The sequence below is a fragment of the Macaca thibetana genome, chromosome 20 (genome assembly GCF_024542745.1).
Source record: "Macaca thibetana thibetana isolate TM-01 chromosome 20, ASM2454274v1, whole genome shotgun sequence".
Taxonomy (NCBI): Eukaryota; Metazoa; Chordata; class Mammalia; order Primates; family Cercopithecidae; genus Macaca; species Macaca thibetana.
Genome location: NC_065597.1, coordinates 70,655,204 through 70,675,153, shown reverse-complemented (window position 1 = coordinate 70,675,153; position 19,950 = coordinate 70,655,204). Strand labels below are relative to the sequence as shown.

Sequence of the window (19,950 nt, the reverse complement as noted above, 5' to 3'; positions counted from 1 at the left end):
ACCGTGTTAGCCAGGATGGTCTCGATCTCCTGACCTCGTGATCCGCCCGTCTTGGCCTCCCAAAGTACTGGGATTACAGGCTTGAGCCACCGCGCCCGGCTTTTACTCCCCCTTTTATGCAGAAATGAATTAAGGCACTGAGAGCTTGATGACTTTTTCACACAACTGATGAGAGGCAGAGCAGAGATCCCACTCCAGACCCCAGAGCCCACTCTCTTAAGCGCGGTGCTATGCTGTTGTTCATTCATTCACCCTGTAAATGTCTACTGAGTGTTGACTATGTGTGAGGCATTTTGCAAATCACTGCAAATTCAGGGATGTCAGGAGCTGATGACCCTACTTCAGCAGTTGTGATGCCTGAAGGAATGAAACAGGCCACCTGAGTGCTAGTTGGGAGGTTCTATGATTATTCCACTTTACAGATGAGAGAGGGGTTACCCAGCCTGGAATTGGGCAAGTCTGGGTGGGAATTCAGGGCTATTTAGCTCGAGCCTCCCATCTCCACACGCTAATTGTGTCAATATGGATTTTGCAGGATGGGGACCCATAAGAGGCAGCCCTGACTGGTCCCTGCCTGCCCCGATGTGGCCCTGCAGCTGTGGGCCCTGGGCTTTGAACCATCTCCTTTTCTGAGCAGGCAGGCTTGGATGTCCTCTCCAGCCGCCTGGCAGAAGGGCTGTAACTGAATGCTTCTGTGGCCTTGTGTCCCTGAGAGCGCCAAGCCATGTGTTTGTTTAGCAGGGAGAGGCTCAGGTCTCATTTGTGGGTGGTCAAGCCAACTTTAGGGACAGGAGTCAGCAGCTGAGGCTCTTAGGCAGGGACAAAACTAGTGGTGTGAGCCGGTTTCCAACACAGAAAGGTCCTGTGAGCTGTTTGATCCTCTAGGACTCTGGGAGGTACCAAAGGCACAGGGGCCAGGGCCTGTTTGGTCTCTGCCAGGGCCTTTCACAGGGTAGGGTGCCCAAGGCCCACAGTTTCTCAAGGGTCACAGCAATGTCTAACAAGGAAAGAAAATAAACGTAATAATTCCAGAATACAAAAAGAAACAAAAAGCCACCAGGCGTGGTGGTTCATGCCTGCAATCCCAGCACTTTGGGAGGCTGAGGCAGGCAGATCACTTGAGATCAGGAGGTCGAGACCAGCCTGGCCAACATGGTGAAACCCCATCTCTACTAAAAATACAAAAATCAATCGGGCATGTTGGTGGGTGCCTGTAATCCCAGGTATTTGGGAGGCTGAGGCAGGGGAATCTCTTGAACCCAGGAGGCAGAGGTTGCAGTGAGCCGACATCGTGCCATTGCCCTCAAGCCTAGGTGAAAGAGTGAGACTCCATCTCAAAAAAAAAAAAAAAAGAAAGAAACCTGCAGAGTTAAAATGAACAAATGTTGAATTAAATGCCTACCAAGGGCAACTTCATGCCAGGCTGTCATCTGGACCTCAACTGTGATGAGCTCATGTATATGTAAATCACGGAAAGTGGATGCATTTTAATATGTGTGATGTGATTGCCACGGGTAGGGCCCAGGACCTGCGAAGGCCTCACAACCATCCTGCGAAGAGAGGTGCTCTATAACCTTCCGGGGCTCCCTGGTCCCTTCTAGGTAAGGTCCCTACCCACTTGGCAGGCAGGCATTTGAATTTTATTCAGCCAGTGTTTTTATTTTATTTTATTTTGTTTATGAATTATTATTATTATTATTTTGAGATGGAGTCTCTGTTGCCCAGGCTGGAGTACAGTGGCATGATCTCGGCTCACTGCCACCTCCTCCTCTCAGGTTCACGCCATTCTCCTGCGTCAGCCTCCTGAGTAGCTGGGATTACAGGTGCACATCACCATGCCCGGCTAATTTTTTGTATTTTTAGTAGAGATAGGGTTTCACCATGTTATCCAGGCTTGTCTTGAACTCCTGGCCTCAAGTGATCCACGTGCCTCAGCTTCCCAAAGTGCTGGGATGATAGGTGTGAGCCACCGTGCACAGCCTTTATTTTATTTTTTAAAGAAACAAGATCTTGCTCTGTCACCCGGGCTAGAGTGCAGTGGCATAATCATAGCTCACTGCAGCCTTGACCTTTTGTGCTCAAGCGATTCTCCCGCCTCAGCCACCGGAGTAGCTGGGACTACAGGTGCATGCCACCACACTTGGGCAATTTTCTTATTTTTAAAATTTATTTATTTATTTTTGAGACGGAGTCTCACTCTGTTGCCCAGGCTGGAGAGCAGTGGCACAGTCTTGGCTCACTGCAAGCTCCGCCTCTGGGGTTCAGTCCATTCTCCTGCCTCAGCCTCCCAAGTAGCTGGGACTACAGGCGCCCGCCACCATGCCCAGCTAATTTTTTGTATTTTTAGTAGAGACGGGGTTTCACTGTGTTAGCCAGGATGGTCTCGATCTCCTGACCTCGTGATCCGCCCGCCTAAGCCTCCCAAAGTGCTGGGATTACAGGCGTGAGCCACTGCGTCTGGCTAATTTTCTTATTTTATGTAGAGATGAGGTCTCACTATTTTGCCCAGGCTGGCCTCGAACTCCTGGGCTCAAATAATCCTCCTGCCTTGGCATCCCAAAGTGCTGGGATTATAGGTGTGAGCCACTGCACCTGACCTCAGCCAGTGTATTTTAATATCGTCTCCAAGTCAGATGCAGGAAGGGAATCTCCGGGCAAAGAGGCTGGACCCTCAGAGGTGCCCACGGTCAAGCTGGGGAGACAGACACATTTTCAAACACATGGGGGACTGCCCAAGGAACAGGGGCAGAGGAGGGTCAGAACTGGGTTGAGCGTGAACTGAGGGTATGAACCAGGCTTCCGTCCTGTGTGGGAGTGTCTTGGGTGCAGGGCTGTCCCTCAGAGATCAAGGCACTATTTGGTTCTAGAAGCAATGCAATGCACCAACCCCATGGTCTGACTGCAAGGGCGTCCAGTCGCAGCTTGATCCCTCACAAGCTGTGTGACTATGGGCAAGTGACTTAAACTCTCTGAGTTTTGGCTTCTCCATCTGTCCGATGGGGAGGATGAGCACTACGTACTTCTTCGGGAGCAGCACACGGTACGCAGTGAGCCCAGTGTATGCCTCGGCTATTGCTGTCACTGCAATGATGATTAGGCTTGGGCAGCTGAAAATTGTCCAAATGTGTCCTTTTGGTACTCATCGGCACCTTGTGGTCATCCAAAATGAACGGAAAGTGTTCTGCCTGACCAGCCACCCGCTATAGACATTCACCCCAGGAGAAGGCAAGGCAGTTCTCCCGGGGCCTGGAGGCGCCTGGAGACCAGGCATTGATTATCCCTGGACAGCCCTTGGGCTGGGAGGAGCTGCTTTTCTTGCTCCTGTGGTCATTTTCCCTGCAACAGGAGGATGAGGTTTGGAAGCAGCAGGCAGAATGTGAGGCTGGTTTCTGCCGAGGTCCCTCCATCCCCTTCCCTGCATCCCCTTCTCTCCATCCCCTTCCCAGCATCCCCTTCTCTCCATCCCCTTCCCTGCATCCCCTTCTCTCCATCCCCTTCCCTTCATCCCCTTCTCTCCATCCCCTTCCCTGCATCCCCTTCTCTCCATCCCCTTCCCTGTATCCCCTTCTCTCCATCCCCTTCCCTGCATCCCCTTCTCTCCATCCCCTTCCCTGCATCCCCTTCTCTCCATCCCCTTCCCTGCATCCCCTTCTCTCCATCCCCTTCCCAGCATCCCCTTCTCTCCATCCCCTTCCCAGCATCCCCTTCTCTCCATCCCCTTCCCTTCATCCCCTTCTCTCCATCCCCTTCCCTCATCCCCTTCTCTCCATCCCCTTCCCTTCATCCCCTTCTCTCCATCCCCTTCCCTTCTCCCCTTCTCTCCATCCCCTTCCCTTCATCCCCTTCTCTCCATCCCCTTCCCTGCATCCCCTTCTCTCCATCCCCTTCCCTTCATCCCCTTCTCTCCATCCCCTTCCCTTCATCCCCTTCTCTCCATCCCCTTCCCTGCATCCCCTTCTCTCCATCCCCTCCCCTTCTCTCCATCCCCTGCATCCCCTTCTCTCCATCCCCTTCCCTGCATCCCCTTCTTTCCATCCCCTTCCCTGCATCCCCTTCTCTGACATCCAGGGTGGTGAACCTCCTTCTCATGCCCCACCAGCCCCATTCTCAGCCCACCCCGATCCTCACTTCTCCAGTTCCCCTGCTTTGCGAGTTGCAGGCTAGCGGGACTCAGCATTTCCAAACCACCGATGGTTGTGACGTAGCCAGAGATTCTGAGGCAGGAAAGGGTGGTTCAGGGTTGGCGTCTGGGTCAGACAGGCTCACGCACCAATCCCACCACTCTCCAGCCATGTGCTGTGCTGGGCGAGTCACTCTGTCTTCCTGAGCCTCAACTTGCTCATCTGTAAAATGGGCAAATACTAGTTCCCATCTCACCAGAGCCTTGTGAGGATAAAGTGAGGCAGTTAACACTTTATAAAGTCCTTAACAACAGTGTCCAACAATCGTAAAAGTCCTCTGATGCTGGACAACTGGCTCTGGGATGGATGCCTTCCAGATGGAGCCTCAGCTCGGGTGTCCCCCCATAACATGTGGTTCTGTCACTGGATACTGGGAGAAGTACCTTCCTTCCCTTTCGAAGTCAGAGAAAGTCGTGCCCAAGCAGACCAGCCTCCCCCTCTGTGCCTGTTATCTGGGGGCTCCAGACCAGGCCTTTCTAACAAGACGTTTGTTAGGACGGGAAGTGAGTCAGGAACTCTGGCCCTTGATTGGCTGCGTGTACTGAGTCTATGGCTTTATCCCCTCCCTGACACCCTCCTTGGGGCTGTTTGGGCCAAGTGCATGTTATTTTCTTCTTTGCTGGTTAGCACTGTTAGCCCCGAGGGTATGCTGAGGACCAAGCCCGGCACAGGTATGAGGTTGTGCTTTGGAAAAGGAGGTCATCCTCCTTCACAAATTTCCTGTTACAAGGCATGATAAACGCTCTCAAAGAAATAAAGGGTAAAAGGAAAGAGAACCAAGGAAGAGGCAGTCGTGCATTTGAGGGGCAGGGAGGGTGTCCTAGGAAGAAGGACCAGCATGGATGAGGGCCTGAAGCCTGAACGTCTCCTTGGCCCAAATCCAGGCCTCCTACCCCTCCAGAAAGCCCCATGACTCATGCCTCCCATCCCCTTCACTGTCAAGGAAATTGATCAGCGTTCCAAGCATCTGGAACAGCAAGTGCAAAGTCCTCATGGCAGGGACACGCTTGATGTATTATTGTTCTAAACGCAGCAAGACTGCCGTGGCTGGAGCCAGATAAGGGGGCAGGGATGGGAGATGGGTTGGTAGGGCAGATCACACAGGGCCTGAGGACCATCATAAAGAGTGCAGGGTTTATTCTCGGCATCAAGGCCTATTCTTTTCTTTTTTTTTTTTTTTTTTTTTTTTTTTTTTTTTTTTTTTGAGATGGAGTCTCGCTCTGTCGCCCACGTTGGAGTGTAGTGGTGGTGCGATCTCCGCTTACTGCAATCTCCGCCTCCAGGGTTCAAGCAATCCTCCCGCTTCAGCCTCCTTAGTAGCTGGGATTACAGGCATGCACCAGCACGCCTTGCTAACTTTTTTTTTTTTTTTTTTTTTGTATTTTTAGAAGAGATGGAGTTTCACCATGTTGGCCAGGCTGGTCTTGAACTCCTGATCTCAAATGATCCATCCACCTCGGCCTCCCAAAGTGCTGGGATTACAGACATGACTACCTCGCCTGGCCTCCTCAAGGCCTGTTCTGAGTATATCCTCCCCCGAAACCATTTCGTTTGGGGAACAGGAGGGAGACAGCAGTAGAAGGAAGGGGAGAGGCTCACGGGCGGTGTGGCCGCTGCCTGGCGTGATTCTGAAGGACAGAGGGTGGAAAAGGGAGAGTGACTGTTTGGCCCGGGGGGACGGTGCCTGGCTCTGTTTCTGAGCTGCCCATGAGAACAAGCCCCGCTGCTGAGCAAACGGTTCCTGGAGGGAGTGGGGGCTGGGCCCAAATGGGATTCAAATCCAGGTTCATCATCCCATGCTGTGTGACTTTGGGTAAATTAGTGAGCCTCTCTGGGCAAGTACATGAGACATATACGCATTTTCCAAACGATGAAACAGGCCCAGAGAAAGGAAGGGGCTTGCCTCGTTGGAAGGAAGTGGAGCTGGGCTTCCAACCAGGTGACCTGAACCCCTCCAGCCTCCACTGGCTTTATTCTGCGCTCTGTCCTCCGTGGGGAGATGATTTCCTTTGAAAGTGGGGCCAGCGTGGCTGAGATCTATAGGGCAGATACAGTTCTCAGGGGGCCTCCCTTGCCAGCTGGCTGAGCCCAGACCCTAGGATCCCCATGGTGCATTCTCTGGGCGAATGAGGCCTCCCGATTCCAACGCTGATGTGTTTGTCCCAGCAACTGACTTGGAGATACGGCAGGAGGCAGCTCTGTCCTCCTGGCCCCTGGTGGAGGACAGGCTGGCTGGCCTAGCCCGGCCTGGGGTGACACCAAGGGCTCCTGGGCATGTATCCGTTTCTTCCTCGGCCCCCTCCCCCTGCTTCTCTTCCTGGGAGCCAGGAGGGAAGGGGGAGGAGATGTCTGTCCTCAGATGCCGGCACTATTTTTGGAGCCTGCGTTGATCCCAATTCCGGGGCACGTGGGCTGTGACAGGCGCTGGGAGCAGACCCCGCTGGAATAAGGAATAAGGTCAGCCACAGATGCCGGGATATGCCCCCACCACCCTGACCCTGGCCCTTCTAGAAGTGGGCACAGACTCTTGCCCTCCCTGAGCACAGGTTCATGGGCTTGGGGGCCCCTCCCAGGTACTTTCACCCAGCTCTGCACCCCCACCTGGCGGGACCTCCGCCCGCACAGAAGCAGGCAGCCCCAGCACAGAGGCTGGGGCTGACCTGAAGTGGCTCCCAGGACAGTGAGGGGCCCTTCCCTTTGAAGGGCACGGGGCATGGAATCCAGCTTAACCTCCTGTGCTGGTGACCAAATCCTGTCTGAGACACTCGGAGAGGCCGTGGAGGAAATAATCCCGGCCATCCCTTCTCCAGCACCCACAGCAGTTTGCTCAGGTCTCAGGACGTCTCTGTGCAACCGGGCACTGAGAGTTTAAGTAACCCACCCAGAGTCACACAGCTTGTGAGTGGTAGAGCTGGGATTTGCACCCAGGCAGGGCTTCAGTCTGTGCCATCAGTCAGGGTGAGACTGTCTAACGGCTCATAGGAAGGACAGTGCTGAATATTTACATTAACATATACATAAAAAAATCACAGAGTAGATATATTCATATATAAAATAAGCTCCTTATTTAAACCATCCATATATTTATTTATTTATTTTTATTTTAAGACGGAGCCTGGCTCTGTTGCCCAGGCTGGAGTTCAGTGGCTCGATCTCGGCTTACTGTAACCTCTACCTCCTGGGTTCAAAAGATTCTCCTGCCTCAGCCTTCTGAGTAGCTGTGATTAGAAGCATGTGCCATCATGCCCAGTTAATTTTTTTTTTTTTTTGCTATTTTTTAGTAGAGACAGGATTTCATCATGTTAGCCAGGCTGGTCTCAAACTCCTGACCTCAAATGATCTGCCTGCCTTGGCCTCCCAAAGTGTTGGGATTACAGGAGTGAGCCACCGTGCCTGGCATACCCATATATTTATATATGGCATATATTATGTATTATGCCATAAATATATGGCAAATATATTTACATGTGTACATTTATATATACATTATATATTTATAGATATGTGTAGATATGATCTATATTTATATACTATCTATATTTATTAAATTATAATATATTGTATAGAACACCCTGTATTTACATTGTGTATAGAAAGATATATGCACACTAAATAATTGTGTATATTTATATTAACACATATTCACATATCTTTATATATGCATTTAAATAATATACGTATTCATGTGGCCAGGCGCGGTGGCTCATGCCTGTAATCCCAGCACTTGGGGAGGCCGAGGTGGGCGGATCACCTGAAGTTAGGAGTTCGAGACCAGCCTGACCAACGTGGTGAAACCCCATCTCTACTAGAAATACAAAAATTAGCTGGGTTTGATGGCATGTGACTGTAATCCCAGCTACTTGGGAGGCTGAGGCAGGATAATCACTTGAACCTGGGAGGCAGAGGTTGCAGTGAGCCAAGATCACGCCATTGCACTCCAGTCTGGGCGACAAAAGCAAAACTCCATCTCAATAAATAAATAAATAAATAGTATATGTATACATGTGGATTCATATGTGTGTATGTGTATATGTAAACACATACACGTGGAGAGAGAAAGACACCTTTTAAAAATAGTTTTATTAAGATACAATTCACATGTCATACAACTCATCCATTTGCAGCACACAATTCAGTGGCTTTCAGTAGATTCACAGTATTGTGTAAACTTCACCACAATCAGCTTTAGAATAGTCTCATTACCTCAAAAAGAAGCTCTGTCTGCCTTAACCCTCAACCCTCAACACCCCCACCATCTCTTTCCTCACCACTCCTGGCCCCTGGCAGCCACTAATCTGTTTTCTGTCTCTCTCTATTTGCCCATTCTGGACATTTCATATAAATGGATTCATGCAATATATGGTCTTTTGTGATTGGCTACTTGCACTCAGCATAATGTTTTCAAAGTTCACCCATGTTGTAGTATGAATCAGTACCTTATTCCTTTTTAAGGCTGTATAATATTCCATTTTATGGCTAGACCACCATTGATTTATTCACTCATTCATTGATGGACATTTGGGTTATTTCCACTTTGCCTATTATGAATAATGTTGCTACAAATACTTGTATTTTTTTTGTGTGTGGATTTATTTTTTCATTTCTCTTGGGTACATACTTATGAGTGGAATTGCTGCATCATATGGTAACTCTTTGTTTAATTGTTTGAAGAACTGCCAAACTATTTTCCAAAGGGGTTGTACCATATTACACACACATGGGAGGGTTTGGAGGCTTCAGTTTCTTCACATCCTCACCAGCACAGGCTATTATTATGTCTTTTAAAAGTTATTATAGTCATCCTAGTGGATGTGAAGTGGTATTTCATTGTGGTTTTGATTTGCATTTCCTTAGTGACTAATGATGTTGAACACAGTTTCATTTGCTTTTTTGTGTTGGTATATTTTCCTTGAGGAAAAGTCTGTTCAGATCTTCTGCCATTTTAAAATGGGGTCATCTCTTTATTGTTGAATTCTAACACTTGTTTATATATTCTAGATGCAAGTCCCCCATCTTCTACACACACACAAGCACACGTATGTATGTGTGTATAATTTGCAAAAATTTTCTCCCGTTCTCAGGGCTACCATTTCACTTTCTTGCTTGTATCCTTTGAAACACAAAAATTTTAAAATTTGATGATATGCAGTTTATTTTTTCTTTTATTGTTCGTGCTTTTGGTGCCATAAGGAAAAAACCATTGCTTAATCCGAGTTCATAAGCATTTATTCCTATGTTTTCTTCTAAGAGTTTCGTAGTTTTTAAAAAATCCTTTTACAAAATTATTATTATTATTTTATTTGTTTATTTTTTTGAGATGGAGTTTTGCTCTTGTCTCCCATGCTGGAGTGCAATGGCACAATCTTGGCTCACTGCAATCTCCACCTCCCGGGTTCAAGTGATTCTCTTGCCTCAGCCTCCCAAGTAGCTTGGATTACAGGTGAATGCTACTACACCCAGCTAATTTTTTTGTATTTTTAGTAGAGATGGGGTTTCACCATATTGACCAGGCTGGTCTCTAACTCTTGACCTCCGGTGATCCACCTGCCTCGACCCTGCAAGATTCTGGGATGACAGGCGTGAGCCACCACGCCCGACTCCAGCTTCATTCTATTGCATGTGTATATCCAATTGTCCTGGCATCATTTACTGAAGAGATTATTCTTTCCTCATCAGATTGTCTTGACACCTTTGTAAAAAATCAGTTGATAATAAACGTAAGGGCTTATTTCTGGATGCTAAATTCTTTTCCATTGAGCTGTATGTCTACCCTTATGCCAGTATCACACTGTTTTGATTACCATAGCCTGGTATGATATCTATGTATAGATATGATATATATTTATATACATACTATCTATATTTATAAAATTATATAGAAACACTCTATATTTACATTGTGTGTAGATAGATATGTGCACAGTCTATAAAATTGTATTATTTTTCTTTTATTGTTGAATAGCTTGATGTTGCTATAAATATTTGTGTATAATTTTTGTGTGTGGACTTATGTTTTCATTTATCTTGGGTATATACCTAGGAGTGGAATTGCTGGATCATAAGGTAATTCTATGTTTAACTGTTTGAAGAACTGCCAAGTCATTTTCCAAAGGGGTTGTACCATATCACATTCACATGATGGGGCTTGGGGGTTTCAATTTCTCCACATCCTCACCAACATGTGCTGTTATGTCTTTTTTTTTTTTTTTTTTGAGACAGAGTTTCGCTCTTGTCGTCCAGACTGGAGTGCAATGGTGTGATCTCGGCTCACTGAAACCTCTGCTTCCTGGGTTCAAGCAATTCTCCTGCCTCAGCTTCCCAAGTAGCTGGGATTACAGGCACCTGCCACCATGCCCAGCTATTTTTTGTATTTTTAGTAGAGACGGGGTTTCACTATGTTGGCCAGGCTGGTCTCGAACTCCTGACCTTAGGTGATCCACCTGCCTTGGCCTCCCAAAGTGCTGAGATTACACACGTGAGCCACCACACTTGGCCTGCTACCCTGTCTTTTAAAGTAAATCAGGAAATATGAGTTCTCCAATTTTGCTCTTTTTCTTTCTTTTTTTTTTTAAATAATATCTTTTATTTTTTTGAGACGGAGTCTCACTTTGTGGCCCAGGCTGGAGTGCAGTGGCCGGATCTCAGCTCACTGCAAGCTCCACCTCCTGGGTTTACGCCATTCTCATGCCTCAGCCTCCGGAGTAGCTGGGACTACAGGCACCCACCACCACGCCCGGCTAGTTTTTTGTATTTTTAAAATAGAGATGGGGTTTCACCGTGTTAGCCAGGATGGTCTTGATCTCCTGACCTCGTGATCCACCCATCTCGGCCTCCCAAAGTGCTGGGATTACAGGTGTGAGCCACCATGCCTGGCCTTTGCTCTTTTCCAAGATTGCTTTTGGTTATCTTTGGTCTGTTGCATATCCATATGAATTTTAGGATAAGCTTGTCAATTTCTGTCAAGAAGTCAGCAGGGATGTGGATATTGTGTTGAATCTGTAGACCAGTTGGGGAATATTGCCATCTTAACAATATTAAGTCTTCTGTTTCATGAATATGGGATGCCTTTCCATTTATTTAGGTCTTTAATTTTTTTCAGCAATGTTTTGTAGTGTTCAGAGTATACATTTTACATTTCTTTTTGTTAAATATATTCCTAAGTATTTTATTCTTTTTGATGTGGTTGTAAATAGAATTTTTTCATTTTATTCTCAGTTAGTACATAGAAATACAACTGAGTTTTCTACATTGGTTTTATATCCTGCAGCCTTGCTGAACTCATTGATTAGTTCTAATCTTTTTGTGTGTACTGTATGGATGCTTTAGGATTTTCTATATAAATAATCATGTCATCTGCAAATACAGATGGTTTTACTTCTTCCTTTCCAACTGGATGGCTTTTATTTCTTTTACTTATCTAGAACCTCCAGCACAACGTCGAATAGACACGAAGAATGCACATTCCTACCTTGTTCCTAATTTTGGGGGAAAGCACTCAGTCTTTCACTAGGGATGTTAACTGTGGCTTTTAGCAGATGGCTTTACCAAGCGGAGGAAGTGCCCTTCTATTCCTAGTTTATTGATTTTTTTTTTTTTTTTTAATCATGAAGGGGTGCTGGATTTTTCTCAAATGGTTTTCCTGAGAAATACCTTATTTTAAAATGTCCCCGGAGTCCCTGTGCTTCCTTCTGAGGGCAAAAACTCAAATGCAGAGGCAAAAACTTATTTGCCAAATCATTGTCCATGCTCTGCTGTGTCGGGCTCTAACAGGTGCTAGCTGGTGGAATGAGTGTTGGTAACGACTGCAAAATCCCTGCCCCTTCCAGCGGCCAGGGCTGCGTTTCACGTCTGATAAGTGACACAGCAGATAAGGAGGTCGCGCTGGGTGGGGGAGTCCCTCTGCCCCCCACCGCGGGCGCTCACTGCCGCTCTGCCTCCAGGCCTACGAGAAGCGCTTCCCCACCTGCCCGCAGATCCCCGTCTTCCTGGGCAGCGAGGTCCTGCGCGAGTCCCGCAGCCCGGACGGGGCTGTGCACGTGGTGGAGCGGAGCTGCCGGCTGCGCGTGGACGCCCCGCGGCTGCTGCGGAAGGTGGGCGGTCCTGGGGCTGTGGGGCGGAGGAGGGGACCTGTCGCCGGGGTATGGGAGGGCTGGGCGCGGGAGCTGGGGACCAGGGCGGCGGGGGTCAGGAGGTGGAGTGAGGGTGTGTGAGTTGATGTTCGGATGGAGGTTCCAGGATGAGGGTGGCGGAACCCTGGTGGGGGGACCAGGGCCCAGGAGGGGCGAGGGCTGGAAGGCTGGGCTGGGGAGTAGGGGGAACTGGGCGGGGTTCGCGGGCCCAGGGCCGGAGCTGGGTGGTGGAGATGGGTGGGCGGCAGGGTGGAAGTCGGGGGTTGGGGTCCTGGGTCCGAGCTGGGTGGGCGGTGGCGCAAGGGACTTGGGCCTCAGGGCAGGGGGTGACTGGGGCCGACCCGCCGGACTCTCTCTCCATTCCTGTGCGTTTCATGCCCTCCACCCACCTCCGCCTCCCCGCCCCTTCCCTTGCAGATCGCAGGTGTTGAGCACGTGGTCTTCGTGCAGACAAACGTCTTGAACTGGAAGGAGAGGACGCTCCTCATCGAAGCGCACAACGAGACCTTCGCCAACCGCGTGGTGGTGAACGAGCACTGCAGCTACACGGTGAGCCCAGGCCGCCCTCAGTGCCCACGCCCAGAACCCACCTGCGTCCAACACCCATTTGCCCCCGGGACCCACCCGCCCCCTGCACCCACCTGTGCCCAGAGCTCTGTCCTCACATTGCTTGAGCCTCTGCCCAGCCATCCCTCCTGCCGCATTGTCAGGTAAGATGCAGGATGCTTGGTTGCCTTTGCAGTTCGGATGAACAACCCATAAATTTTTTTAGTATGTCTCGAATATTGCTTGGGATATACTTATACTCAAATGTTATTTGTGGTTAATCTGAAATTCAAACGTGACTGGACATCCTGCGTTTTATCTGCTAAATCTGACAACTCTATCCCCTCCCTCCTTTCCTTCCTTCTTTCATGAAACTATGCATAAGTTTCCTCACGTGTGAAATTGGCTTAATAATCATGCCTACTACATAGGTTGATGTAGGATTAAATGAATGAAAATACACAAACCCTTTAGACCAGTGCCTGGCACATATTAAGTTCTATGTAAATGTTACTTTTGAATATAATTAATAATAATAATAATTATTATTCTCTAATATATACTGGTTGAGCACCTACTGTGTGCCAGGCACCCTGCCAAGTGCTGAGCATGCAGCAATGGACCAGGCTGCCTGACCACTGCCCTCATGGAGGGTCCACTCCAGTGGAACAAAACGGAATCAGTGTGTATGCATTTGTCACAGCTGAGGCTGGATCCAGCAGGGGGATGTGTGGGAGTCAGAGGAGGTGGTGGGGGCACTGAAGCTGAGTGCTAAAGGATGAGAGAAGCTGCCCATGGAGGGCTGGGAACAGCATTTTGGGGGTGGGAACAGCATGAGTGAGGTCTGCCAAGGTGAGGCACATGGGGGCTAGATCTTGATGACTTTAGAGGCTGGAATGAGGCACCTGCAGGCATTCACTGATGGCACCCAGTTCTGCCACTTTCTTGCTGAGTAACAATGGGCCACACCGTCTGTATCTGTAAAATGGGGACATTGGCAGATCCTGCCTTGTTGGGTCGTTTTCACAACGATAACTCCAGGATAGCAATGATAGATCACTGTACGTGGTTTTTTCTTTTTCTTTTTCTTTTCTTTTTTTTTTTTTGAGAAAGAGTCTCGCTGTGTGGCCCAGGCTGGAGTGCACTGGCACAATCTTGGCTCACTGCAACCTCCGCCTCCTTGCTAAAAGGATTCTCGTGCCTCAGATTCCCGTGTAGGTGAGATTACAGGCATGCGCCATCGCATCCGGCAAATTTTTATGTTTTTAGTAGAGATAGGGTTTCTCCGTGTTGGCCAGGCTATTCTCAAACTGCTGGCTTCAAGAGATCCACCCACCTTGGCCTCCCAAAGTGCTGCGATTACAGACATGAGCCACCGTGCCCGGACCCATTGCCTTTTCTTTCTATGCCTCCAGCTCCACTTGGCCCTCCAGGAGCTTGGGCTCAGGGTGTTTAGATCCACTGGGGAGGGGCGAGCAACAGTTGTTGAAACCCCTCTCAGCGTGTGTGGTTTCTCAGAATGAGTTCTGTCAGTAGCTGAGTCAGCAGCACTTGGGCTGCTTGTGAAATGCAGATTCCTGGGCCCCAACCTGGACGTGTCTAGGGGCAGGCCCAGGAATCTGCATATTTTAACAGACTCCCTGGTAATGTTTCTGCCCACAGATGTTTGAGGGGGACTAGGTCTGGGTCCATAAAGGAGCTCTGCCAGTGAAGTTTTCTTTTTGCAAACATACAGATCTATAAATATTTACTGATATATAAGGATGTGTAATATATCTTTATATCGATAACATATAACTATTTTTAAAATCTAAATTTTATGTATATTGATATATAATTTATATATTTATGGATTATATAAATGATACACTGAACAATTGTATTTATTTATTTTTTTATTATTATTATTTTTTGGAGAGGGAGTCTTGCTCTATTACCCAGGTTGGAGTGCAGTGACATGATCTCGGCTCACTGCAACCTCCACCTCCCAGGTTCAAGTGATTCTCCTGCTTCGGCCTCCCGAGTAGCTGGGATTACAGGCACCCACCACCATCTCCACCTTAGTTTTGGATTTTTAGTAGAGACGGAGTTTCACCATCTTGGCCAGGCTGGTCTCAAACTCCTGACCTCAACTGATTCACCCACCTTGGGCTCCCAAAGTGCTGGGATTACAGGTGTGAGCCACCACGCCCGACCTAAACATATGTATTTCTAACTAATTTTCTATGTATGTGTATAATATTGAAAGGGCAGGGCTGCAGATTTGAGACCCACATTCTCCCGGCTTCTCATGAGAAGGCTTTTTGTTCCCTGACAGTTTGAACTTTGCATCCTTCTCTGGGTGGGGGCCCCTTGGTCCTGCTACCCCCTCCAGGGTTGCCAGGCTTGATCTGCTGTCCACTGCAGGCTCTGCCTGGGCCCAGGTCAGCAGGAGAGCCCTAGGGGAGGGCAGGGTGCCCCCAACACTGAGTCCCTGGCATGGCCCCCGCCTGGCTTTCAGGTCCACCCTGAGAATGAAGACTGGACTTGCTTCGAGCAGTCGGCCTCACTGGACATCCGGTCCTTCTTTGGCTTTGAAAATGCCTTGGAGAAGATCGCCATGAAGCAGTACACCGCCAACGTCAAGAGGGTAAGGGGTGGGTTGTGTTAGTTACTGGAGGAAGGTGCACACACCTGCTGTGCCGTCACCAGCCACGTGACACCTGGCAAGACCCTTACCCTTCCTGGGCCTCAGTCTTATCTGTTAAATGGGTACTCTAGTAATGACCAAATCACCACGAGATGATGGATGGAAAGTAACTGGTCTGTAACAGGGGCACACTAATCCTTGCTCTGGCACCACGAGACGTCCAGGATTATGTGGTGAATTTTCTGGACACCAGATAACTCTGTGGTGCTTTTTTTTTTTTTTTTTTTAAAGATAAAATGATCATTGCTTGCTTTAAAGACCTCAATCCATCACTGAGTAAAGACCTGTTCTTGTGATAAAACAGATGAAATTAACTTTAATAAAAAAATTTTATCCAATGTGTTACTGATATAAAACGTATTACTCCGAGGTGGGAGGATCAGTTGAGCCCAGGAATTTCAGAACAGTCTAGGAAACATAGTGGACCCCAGCTCTAAAAAAATAAAATAAAATAAATTAGCTGGGTGTGGTGGTGAGTGCCTATAGTCCCAGCTGCTCAGGAGGCTGAAGCAGGAGGATCTCTTGATGCTGGGAGGTTGAGGCTGCAGTGTGCTGAGATGGTACCACTGCACTCCAGCTTGGGCAACACAGCAAGACACTGTCTCAAAAAAAATAAACAAAAACAACCCCCAACCCGAAAAACTTATTACTGAGCTATTTTGCATTCTTTGTTTGGTACCAAGCCTTGGAAATCAGGTGGGCGTTGGACACTCGCAGCGTTTTTCCATCCCGACTGGACACATCCAGCTGCTCAATAGCCACGTGTCAGGGCTGGGACCTGAGCCAGCTGGAGGTGACTCCCTGCGGTGACCCGGTGACCCCCCTCCATCCTGCCCCATGCTTATGTGTCTTGGGTCTCTCTGGCTTCCAGGGGAAGGAGGTGATTGAACATTACCTGAATGAGCTCATCTCCCAGGGTACCTCGCACATTCCCCGCTGGACGCCTGCCCCGGTCCGTGAGGAGGATGCCCGCAACCAGGCTGGACCGAGGGACCCCGGCTCCCTGGAGGCCCACCGGCCCGGTAGCGCCCTGGGCCCCTCTCTGGAGGCGGTCAGTATGGACGGTAGGTGGTGCAGCCCAGGCCAGTCAGCCCTAGGAGGCTGCTGCAGGTCCTCTTGCTCCATGGGGGGCCTGGGGCATGTTGGGGAGAATTGCTTCCCATCCCCCTGGGAGTGGGTCTGGATCTTGGAACAACGCAGCCTCCTGCCTCCACTGACTGCTTCTCCCTCTCTCCATTCTGGTCCAAGAGCAGAATCCATTTGTGTCTCTTCTTTGTTTGTTTGTTTGTTTGTTTTTTGAAACAGAATCCCCCTCTGTCGCCCAGGCTGGAGTACAGTGGCGCGATCTCGGTTCGCTGCAACCTCTGCCTCCTGGGTTCAAGCGATTCTTCTGCCTCAGCCTCCCAAGTAGCTGGGGTTACAGGCATCTGCCACCACGCTCAGCCAATTTTTTGTATTTTTAGTAGAGATGGGGTTTCACCACGTTGGCCAGGCTGGTCTCAAACTCCTGAGTTCAAGTGATCTGCCTGCCTTGACCGCCCAAAGTGCTGGGATTACAGGCATAAGCCTTGCGCCTGGCAAAAACTCATTTATTTCTAGATCAGGAATTAACCTCTGGTGCCTTGACATTGCCTCTTTCTCTAGTTTTACTATTTGCTAACTTACCAGTTATTATGAATTTACTAATTATTACGATTGCTATTGCTATTTTAAATTATATGAGTAATGCATGATCATGGTAGAAAAAAATTCAAACTGCTTGGAAGGTGTAAGAAGTAAGATTCTTTTCTTCTCCCTAGAGGCTAACAATGGTTTTGTGTTTCTAAGTCCTGGAACTGTTTAGGTGTATATATGGACATAATATGTGTATATACCCACACACATATGTGTATACTTGCATACATACATGTGTCTTATGTTGAATACATGAGAACATATACATTCCATTTGATATTTTGCTTTTTTTCCACTTAGTAATGTTGCCTGAAAAACTTTCTGTATCAGTGCTTATGTCTTCTTTTCATACTTCATAGTATGGTGTGGTTGCACCATAACTTATTTATTAATAAATATTAATTATTTATTTGGACACAGGGTCTTGCTCTGTTGCCCAGGCTGGTGTGCAGTGGTGCAATCATGTCTCTCTGTAACCTTGAAATCCTGGGCTCAAATGATCCTCCTGCCCCAGCTTCCTGAGTAACTGGGACTATATAGGCACAGGTCACCATGTCTAGATAATTTATTTTTACTTTTATTTTATTTTTAATTAATTATTTTTGAAGCAGAGTCTCACTCTGTCACCCAGGCTGGAGTGCAATAGCAGGATCTCTGCTCAATGCAACCTCCGCCTCCTGGATTCAAGCGATTCTCCTGCCTCAGCCCCCTGAGTAGCTGGGACTACAGGCGTGTGCCACCACGCCTGGCTAATTTTTATATCTTTAGTAGAGACGGGGGTTTCACCATGTTGACCAGGCTGGTCTTGAAGTCCTGACCTCAGGTGATCCACCTGCCTCGGCCTCCCACAGTGCTGGAATTATATGTGAGCCACTGCACTTGGCCTTGATTATTTTGAATTAGTCTATTTAGCTAGTTCCCTATTAAAGGAAACAACCCTATTTAGGTTGTTTTAGTTTTTTAAAATACAAATAGCATGGTACATGTGAGTACTTAAGAATTTATGAGAAGTACGTAAGTATATACAAAGGGTAACATTTTAAAAGTGGAATTGCTGGTTCAAAGTTTACATGCAAGTAAAATTTTGCTAGATTTAACCATTAGGCTTCCAATGAGGTTGTACTAATCATTGTTCCCAGCGAAAGTGTGTAATTGCATCTATTCCTGACTTCACCCCAGCTCCCCAGAAAACTCTTAGAAAACATTTCAAACTTCTGAAAGGCAATAAAAGTGGTCACTGGTTGATTAGTGACCAGTTTTTTCATTATGAGCGAAATCAGGCATGATTTTTCATGTTTAGCAACCGTTTTCCTTTTTTTTTTTTTTTTTAAAATAATGAATACTTGTTCTTGTCCTTTGTCCATTTTCTTATTTGCCCATTGCTTTCTTATTGGTTTGTAAGAGCTCTTTGTATATGAAAGCAACTAGCCTTTTGTCACAGTTCAGGCTTTTATGGACATGGAAAATGTTCACAATATAATGTTAAAAGGAAAAATCCTAGGATACAAACTGTATGTACACCACGAATCCAGTTCTAGCCACGTGTAAGATGTGTACTCATGTTGATAATGTTTTTCCTTTAGGGCCACTGCCGTGCAGGGACTTCCCTGACTCTGACATACTTGGGTGGCAGTGCCATGGAACTAATAATACATCTAGGGGTCTGTTTAGGGAGAACGAAGTTCATTCATGCAACAAGTATTTATTCTTTTTTTTTTTTTTCTGTCACCCAGGCTGGAGTGCAGTGGCACGATCTTGGCTCACTGCAATTTCCGCCTCCTGGGTTCAAATGATTCTCCTGCCTTAGCCTCCCGAGGAGCTGAGAGACTACAAGCGTGTGCCATCATGCCCGGCTAATTTTTGTATTTTTAGTAGAGATGGGGTTTCACCATGTTGGCCCTGCTGGTCTCAAACTCCGACCTCAAGTGATCCTTCTGCCTTGGTCTCCTAAAGTGCTGGAATTACATGCAACAAGTATTTACCCTGCACCGGCTGTGTGTGCTGGCTGGATGCTGTTGTACGTGCACATTTTTTTTTTCTTTTTTAAACAACAGTGCCTTCTCCTGCCCCATCCTGTGCACGCTGTCTGTGGCCTTGTACCCTGTACCTTCCCCATTTTGCACAGGTCCATCCTTCCTTCTCCATCTGTGCTGTCTGCCAGTAGCGCAGGCACTCAGGGTGGCTGGCAGAGGACATCCTCTGCCCCTTCTGCCCTCTCCTGAATCACTGAGTCTTTGTGCTCAGAAGTAGAAAAAACCTTCACATCTGCCCAGGGCCGGAAGGATGCTGGGAGCTCTGGGCTCCCTCGTGTTTCTCTCTCATCCCATCCCCACTCTGTCCCTGATTCCAGCATCTCTGCCTCTGACCACACAAGGTCTGAACAAGTCACCTCTCTGCCAGCATTCTCCTGCCTCTGTTTACCCAGGTGCCTCCTGGCACAGCAGTTGGCGTGACCCCCCATTGTGGGCTTTTCTGTTTTGGGGGTGCTGCTGGCCATTCATTCAGCCTGTTTCCTTGTTTAGCCATCTGTCCACGAAGAACTGGCCCTGCCCGTGGAGGCTGCTGCTTTGTGTGACGTCTCCGCCCACTGCTGAGATGCCGAGAGGCCACTGCATGGCAGCATCTGCCACCCTCATGGCTAAGAGTCGGGCAACAGGACTCAGGCTTGGGGCCTGGCCTCTGCACGCTGGCAACATTCCGACTGCAACCGCCCAATTGTGGGGGACAAGTG

The 19,950-nt window shown here is 48.2% G+C and overlaps 2 protein-coding genes across 2 annotated transcripts in view; one reads left to right on the top strand and one right to left on the bottom strand.

Annotated features, from left to right (window-relative positions):
• Window positions 1-19,950, top strand: part of SEC14L5 (SEC14 like lipid binding 5) — a 62,570-nt gene that overhangs the window by 18,652 nt on the left and 23,968 nt on the right. The window contains exons 3-6 of the mRNA XM_050774279.1: window positions 12,122-12,271; window positions 12,728-12,859; window positions 15,357-15,485; window positions 16,417-16,609. Coding sequence (XP_050630236.1) covers window positions 12,122-12,271; window positions 12,728-12,859; window positions 15,357-15,485; window positions 16,417-16,609 — 604 coding nt within the window. The remainder of the gene's footprint in view (window positions 1-12,121; window positions 12,272-12,727; window positions 12,860-15,356; window positions 15,486-16,416; window positions 16,610-19,950) is intronic.
• The window catches only part of GLYR1 (glyoxylate reductase 1 homolog), a 204,471-nt gene that overhangs the window by 180,105 nt on the left and 4,416 nt on the right, over window positions 1-19,950 (bottom strand). The window lies entirely within an intron of this gene.